Source organism: Galeopterus variegatus, unplaced genomic scaffold (assembly GCF_000696425.1).
Source record: "Galeopterus variegatus unplaced genomic scaffold, G_variegatus-3.0.2 Scaffold1410, whole genome shotgun sequence".
In the NCBI taxonomy this organism is placed as follows: domain Eukaryota; kingdom Metazoa; phylum Chordata; class Mammalia; order Dermoptera; family Cynocephalidae; genus Galeopterus; species Galeopterus variegatus.
In genome coordinates, this window is record NW_007727521.1 from 754,741 (window position 1) to 762,577 (window position 7,837).

Consider the following 7,837-nt stretch of genomic DNA (forward strand, 5'->3'; position numbering starts at 1 on the left):
AAAGATGACCGGCAAGGGGATCTTAAGCCTTGACTTGGTGTTGTCAGCACCGTGCTCAGCCAGTGAGCTAACCGGCCATCCCCATATAGGATCCGAACCCGTGGCCTTGGTGTTATCAGCACCGCACTCTCCCGAGTGAGCCACAGGCCAGCCCCTTGAGTACAGTTTCGAAAGCAGAGAAACCAAACAAATACTTCACATCCCAGGGCAAGAGATATTTTTCATCACTAAAGGCAGGTTCAAAAACCAATGATTCTACAACATGACTGCCACCTGGGTGAAAAGAAAGGCTTCCTCTGAGAGAATGTGTCTGAATTTTCACATACCATGTCTGAAAGGGGAAGGAATAAAACACTAAGTCATCAATGCTTTCACTTTAAATATAGGCAGTTATTCAATTAAGGTTAGGGGAGAAAGAAATCCTTTAAAGAAATTTTGGCACTGATTGACCTTCTGACAATGGCTGTCATTTTTCTATTTCCCCTCCTTTGTTAAGCTCTTAACAATCTTTAACAGTTACTTCACCAGTGAAGACTCTTTGTGGATATTAATTTTTCTCCAGAAAATCTGTATTTTGGAATATTAGGATTTCTTAAATCAGCAAGTATAATGCAGTGTAAAAAACCAAAGGTTCTGGAGTCAGGTTTGGCTTAATACCTGAGAGGCTTTTTAAGCCTCAAGCACATCATGATGCTAAATCTCAGTTTCCTTTTCCATATGTTATATAGTTTTTATATCCACCTTTCCCTTCCTCACAGATTCTCAAACTAGTTACAGCATGGTTTTTGGTTCTACATTCATTCTTTTCTTTTTTTTTTTTTGTCCTTTCTGAGACCAGCCGCACCACGCTCAGCCAGTGAGCGCACCGGCCATCCCTATATAGGATCTGAACCTGCGGTGGGAGCGCTGCTGCGCTCCCAGCACCGCACTCTCCCGAGTGCGCCACGGGCTCGGCCCCATTCATTATTTCCTTTATTGAAATTCCATAAATTTTGTGGTCACTGTTAGGGCAAGTAGTATACTATGAAATTTTGACAAATACTGTTTAATAAGATACCTGTATATTTTGTACTGTAATTTCTCAACAGTACATATTTGTAAGAGACATAAATCAGAAAGGGAGGGAAAAATAAGTCATTTGTGTGTCACTAAATAAAACACTTGAATTCTGCTGTAATGTCTAACTTTTTCCCTGCTCTCACCCTCTTTACTACTTAGTTACATATTATCACAAACTAATAAATTAAATCACAACTTAGTCCTCACCCTTTACACAACTACTTTTAGTAAATCACAAACTAATAAATTAAATCACAACTTAGTCCTCACCCTTTACACAACTACTTTTAGTAACAGTGCTTGCTTCAGTGGCACAATGTACTAAAAAAAAAAAAAAGAAAAAAAATAGAATTCAGTAAGTTTGTCAGACATAAGATAACCAGAAGCTTTACTATACACCCCCCAAAAAGAAAAAGAAAACTATTAATAGCAATCAAAACTCTAAGATACCTAGGAATAAGCCAAACAAGAAATATCCTAAAGGCTGGCCCGTGGCTCACTCGGTAGAGTGTGGTGCTGATAACACCAAGCCAAGGGTTGAGATCCCCTTACGGGTCATCTTTAAAAAAAAAAAAAAAAAAGAAATATCCTAAAAGACGCAAATGAAGAAAATAATAAAAATTTACTGATATACAATTAAACTACCCAAATAGAGAAGTATATCATACTATTCATTTGTTCACCCTATATTTCCAGCACCTAGAACAATATCTGCACTTAATTGCTTAAGCAGATACTCAATATATTTCTTCAATGGGATGACTCAATACCATAAAGATGTCAAGCATCCCAAACAATCTAAAAATTTAATGGACTTCCAATTAAAATCAATTCCAACAGATTTCTTAGTAGACCTTGATAAGGTCACCTGTTAAAAGAAAAAAGAGAAAGAAAATCATAAGTAGGTAAAACATCAAAAGTGTTAACATGACCACAGATGTCTTAAGTTGTCCTTAAGTGATTCTCAAGCATTCTAAGCACCTGTAAGACAATCATTAGTGATGGTTAAACATCTTGGAAAATGTCTCACAAATGACTAAATCTTATTTAGGAACCATTAAACCAGCGGTTCTCAAATTAGTCCCCAAGACCTCTTTAGGGTGTCTATACTAATTTGGGGGGGGGGGGTCAAACTATTTTCAAAATAATACCGAAAGGCTATTAGCTTTTTTCATTCTCATTTTCTCAAAACTCTAGAGTGGAGTTTTTCAGAGGCCACATGATGTAATAATTCTATAGATGAAATGCACTAGCAGATATAGCTTTCTTCTATTAAGCCAGACAGTAAAGCGGTTTACAAAAATGTCTAACAATGTCACTCTTCTATTTTTTTAAACATGGTTATTTGATAATGTACTTTATATTGATATATGTTGATAATTTTTATTTTTAAATTAATGATGATTTTAAGAGCTGTTCAGCTTTAATTTATAGTATAGCAAGTATGGATAGATTTAACCCATATCAAAAAGAGCTTTCCTTGGTAATTAAATTCCTTAGTAATTAAAGAGTGTAAAGGAATCGTAGGACCAAAAAGTTTGAGAGCTGCTATTCATTAGACTGACACTTGCCCCACTTTACAGATCAACTGCATGATTGGAACAAATTTAGAAGGAAAAATAAAGCACAACTAATAAGTAACAATAAAAGTAGATGAATCAGCTCCCCACAGATATCCCCAGCATGAAAGGCTGGAGAGGTTACTGACAACAAAGTCTATAACGTGCTTTTTAATTTTTTTATGGTGACTTAGGCCTTCTCCCATCAACTTCCTAAAAAGTATCAGTACAGGAACACAGGAACAAGCTAAGCCAAGAGAACTCTCAGATTATGCATCTTTTCTTTATATCTAATTTATGCATATGAGTTTTTAAAAATTCAAATATATGAATTAATTTAAATGTGAGAAATGAATTCTTTGTTGAACCTATAGTAGACTATTTGAACTACTCACAACTTGGACTGTTTTGTCCCTAGGAAGCTTTGAAGGGCCTACTCTACAGATCCTCTGGACAGATTCTTTAAGCAGATCACCATGTTTCTCTCCCTACTGTCCTGATCATACCTCACTAGAATGAACATCTTACATTACGGCAATCATATAAAGGTTAGGCAGCTGTCTCAGAGATAACCAGAATTCCCACAAAAGGAGGGAATTTGTCAGTAGGTAAAAAAGAATAGTGGAATCACTATACTTGCTCACCACTGGTGTAGGGAACCACAGCAACAAATAGTCTGATGCTGAAGGCACCCAAAACTCTACTGAATCCTGAAAGATCTTCTAGCTCCTGAATGACATCCTCACCTCATGATAAATGACTGTGGGATAAGTGAAATAATAATCTTCCTTTCCTCTGTATCCTGCTGTGGAGATGCGGGTGTCAGAGCAAGGGCTGTACTCCTGTTATTCCCATTAATTAAGGTAACATACCAGATTCCTTATAACCTGAAAAATCTAACTACCACACCTAGTTAACAACGTTAAATAGATCCTTAAAAAAAAGAAAGACCAGAATGAAGAACTGGAGACTAAAAGCAAAAACAAAATAATCTAGATCCTTTTTTCTCTGCACATATCAGTAAGAGAACATCCACTGTATTGTGTAAATAGAAACAGTAGGATATCACTGAAACATACAAGAACCCATCAGGTCCCATTATGTAAACTGATCACTGGGAAGTTTATAGGAAGGAATGGAAATACCGCCTTATATTTTGTTTGATCTGTGGGTATTGAATCCTATCCTATGTTTCATCAAGAGTTTTTCCCTGTCAACTGAAAAAAAGGCAGGAAAACTCACTGAACACACTATCAAAATGTCATTCTCAAGGGCCAGCCTGTGGCTCTCTTGGGAGAATGGTGCTGATAACAGAGAGCATGTTATCAAAGGATCCCCTTACCAGTCATCTTAAAAAAAAAAAAAAAAAAAAAAACTCTCAGAATTACACAAGTTGGAACAGAATTCTAGAACTTGGTTTTTAAACAAAGTTCTAAAATTCTAAAAATAAAAACAAGAATATCTCAGTCACTGATACAATAAAACATGCAAACAAATAAAATTAGATAGAGTAACATTTAATTTTAAATAAACATTGGGTGGTCCAGAAGTTAAAATAAGAATTAATTAAACAAAAGAATTAAGAACAGTCAAATATTTTATATTCTTTCCAAGAACTGAAAAGTGGCCCCATGCCTTATCTTGATAACTAATAAGCAGCTGCTCATTTCTCACCCAGTTCCATCTGGCCAGAAATATGCTTGGCTTAGGACAGCCTGGGAAAGGAAGTGGGATGACAGTAAGGTGGGGGTCTTCATACAAGAGAGGAAAAACAGATATAGGCACCTCATTTTACATGCACAAGAATGTTAATCCTAAAAAAAGGGACTTTCTCTTTCCAGACTTTCTTCCCAGTCTGTTTTTGTCCCTTTTACAAATATTCAAAATATGCTTGAAGAAAGTACTATTTAAATATACAAAGGGTAAAAAGCAAACTAACTCATACAGAGGACTTCTCTTCCCCCAACAGCTCATGTGGAATACCAAAGTAAAAAAGCCAAGCAGATCTGGTCAAAGGGAGCCCTCTTCAAAACCTCAGGACTTCTTAGATATAATTTGAAAGGCAATCAAGCAAAGGAGTCTATGAAACATTTAAAAATATATACTTATAAACTTCATATTGGACTATGATAAAATAAACATATTTTAAAATTACATTGCCACCACTTTCCCTTGAATATGAGCCAAAAAATAAAGATTACAGAATAGTTTGAGGGGGGGAAAAAACCTAATAGCATTCCTTCTATGTTATCAAACCAATCATTTAACAGGGTCTAGTGTTCACAATTTAAACTTTACACCATCCATGAAAATCTTTATGAATCAACGAGACATTCACCCTTCTCTAAAAATACACAGACAAGAATAAACACCTCTACTCTCAATGGCTTTTTTCCCCATTGCAAAAGAGCCTGGAAAGTAAAAACTAATAAAAGGATAACAAATACATGTATCCTTTAATCTAAAGGACAGACTTGTGTAATACTGAACCAAACAAAAGAATTGAAAATAATTTAATAAGACAATCAGGGAAATTATAAAACTGACTGGATATCTGATAATATTTAAGAAATGGTTAACAATATTCCTTAAGTTTGATGATGACATTATGGCTGTGTTTTATATTATGTTTCTGTGGCTGGTTTTTTCTTTTCTTTCTTTCTTTTTTTTTTAAAGTGTTTATCTTTCAGATACACCTGATGGATTTACAGATGAAATGCTACTGAGATTGCTTTAAAATATCCAGCAGATGAATTAAACAGGATTGGTCATATGTTAATAATGGTTGACTGGATAACCGATACATGAAGTTTTATTATAGTCGTTTCTTTATTTCTTTGTCTATGGTAGAAACTTTCTCCCAGCAAGAAAAAGACATACGCTATGCATTAAAAAATCTTATCAAAAGCACATAAGTTTATTCCACCAAACAACCCAGAATTCTGTTTTTTTCCCTTATTTCCCAGTTAACTTACTCCAATAGACCTAAAACAGAAATACAATACTCTTTGTCTTTTAATTCCACTTATCGGCTTGTTAAGTGTTAGGTGAGGAAACAATACAGGATCCCAATTTATAATTAGTAATGTTATTTTAATTTCAAGACCACACATCGGTTTTGAGTCGGAATGATAAACTACTACAAGTTTTGTTTTGTTTTGATTTTAACTTACCTTACTCTCCCCCTCGTATTTAAACTAAGGTTGGTAGGTAGTGTGCCAAGGTGAAAAGTAACAGATGTTCACTACCAGGAAGTAAACTCAAGAAAATGGGTTAAAAAAAAAAAAAAAACACCTCAATCGAATATGACACACAGAAATGCTCCAAAAACCTACGGGACACTTACATACACAATTTACACGCCTCCTTCCCCTCATAAAAAAAAGCCTTTCAAGTGGCTGGAAAGGAGCGACCCTGGTTGGTTTGTTTCATCTCCTCCTCCTCCTCTCTTAGGGGAGGTGCTAAAGAGCAAAGAAATGACCAAAAGACAGGCCGGAAGAAGAGAGCTGAAAAACCTAGAGTCTAGACAATCCTAAATAAATGAGAACTATATTTAAATTAGATTAAGAGCGAGTGAATTGCTAAACACCTCCTGTAACTCCAACGTACGTGAGCGGCTCAGAGAGTAGAAGAACCCGGCAGCACGTACATCAGATTCGGACTCCCTTCACTCGCAAAGTACTCACAGGTACAAAGGCATAAAAGTAGCCCGAAAAAACTCCCACGAGTCTGGGCCACGCTAGCCAAGCTGCGCCCAGCCAGGCGAAGCCGCCAGAACTCCCCGCGCGGCCGGGAGCCTTCAAACGACTGCTCTGTTGCTCGGGCCGGGGACCCTAGTCTTTCCAGGCCGGGAGCGGGGCAGCCATGGGACTGAGCCTCGACAGGCAGGACCCGCTCGCCGCCGAGGCCCTCCGCGCCCGTCCGGCCCTAGGGTGTGGGACCCGTGCCGCCCACTCGGGCCCAGGCCAGGCGCCGCGCGAGGTTGGCCGCGAGCCTCGACCCCGGTCCGACCCTGCGCCCGGTGGGTCCCGCGCTCCCCACTGAGCCGCGGCGGCCGAAACCGTACGAACCCAACCACTGGCTACCTGTCTTCGCTCTTGTTTTTCTGTTTCTTCCCCATCGCTTGTCAGCTGCGCTTGTGGCCCCAACCCCTCTCTTCGGCCTCTCACAGACCCACTGTCCCCCGGCCGACTTAGGTCTCCGCTCTGTTCCGTCCACCCTGCGCTGGCGCCTCTCGCACCCGGCTCTCCACAGACCCGCGCACTGGGACAGGGCACATATGGTGTGAGCTTTCAGTGCGCAAGCGCATCGCCCCGCCGCCTCGGCGTGGGGACGCAGGGCGCGGCTCATCGAGAGCTGCGCTTCGGGTAGAGCGTCTCTAGTTGACGCACCGACCAGGCGGGAGCCCGAGCGCCCCCTGTCCGCAAGCGTCCACCGCGCAGCGACGCCCGTGCGGTTTCCAGGTTCTAGAACCCGGAGGGGGACAATGAGGCTTTCAATTCCGCACGTCAGCTCCCTCCCCGCGGGGGAACGCAGGCTTGGGAGATTTGTCATTCGGTTCAGAAGCAGGCCTTGGTCCTTCCTTATGCCATTGTTTCCTTAGCAGCACGAAGTTCAGTCAAGAACCACAATGAACTAATGATGAGCCCTCTGGAGTTCCCGAGGGAGACAAATCCAGTACAAAACTGAGACCTCCCAGTAATGTCCATGGATTAAAAAGTATCCACAGTGACTAAAGGAAACATACAGCAATAGCAAGCATACCCATCAATTCCCTAATATATGTCTTAATTTTTACGTTAAAAGCGATAGCAAGTTCTAAACATTCGTGTGTTTAGGTAAGTCACGAAGGAACTTACTGGGGTGGTTGGTGAAAATGGTCTCTATCTGGATCTGGGCGGCGGTTTTACGGGTGTTACCTACGGAAAAATTCATCGTGCTGTATAAGTTACACCTCAACTTTAGAACAAAGGAACATGATCAATAAAAACAGAATGAAAACTAAGTTCGAGTGTCACGCCTGAGCAAGAGCGTAGCTTTCTCGTATCTGATGTAACATTATGAATACGGATAGAACAGTGCCTACGAAACTCGGACAACGCCAGCCTGCGCACTAAGAAACTACAACTTCCAGCATACTTTGCTCCCTTTCCAGCCCGACAGTTACCCGAAGGGAGGCAAAGGATCGCAAAACAGGTTCCGGGCTGCTGGGGCCGTTG

At 40.0% G+C, this 7,837-nt stretch overlaps 1 protein-coding gene across 2 annotated transcripts in view; it reads right to left on the minus strand.

Moving 5' to 3' along the window:
- EIF5B (eukaryotic translation initiation factor 5B) overlaps window positions 1-6,920 on the minus strand; it is a 72,635-nt gene extending 65,715 nt beyond the window's left edge. For both annotated transcript variants that reach the window (XM_008576819.1, XM_008576818.1), the window contains exon 1: window positions 6,704-6,920. In XM_008576819.1, coding sequence (XP_008575041.1) covers window positions 6,704-6,738 — 35 coding nt within the window. In that variant the 5' untranslated portion in view covers window positions 6,739-6,920. The remainder of the gene's footprint in view (window positions 1-6,703) is intronic.
- Between the last annotated feature and the right edge of the window lie 917 nt (window positions 6,921-7,837).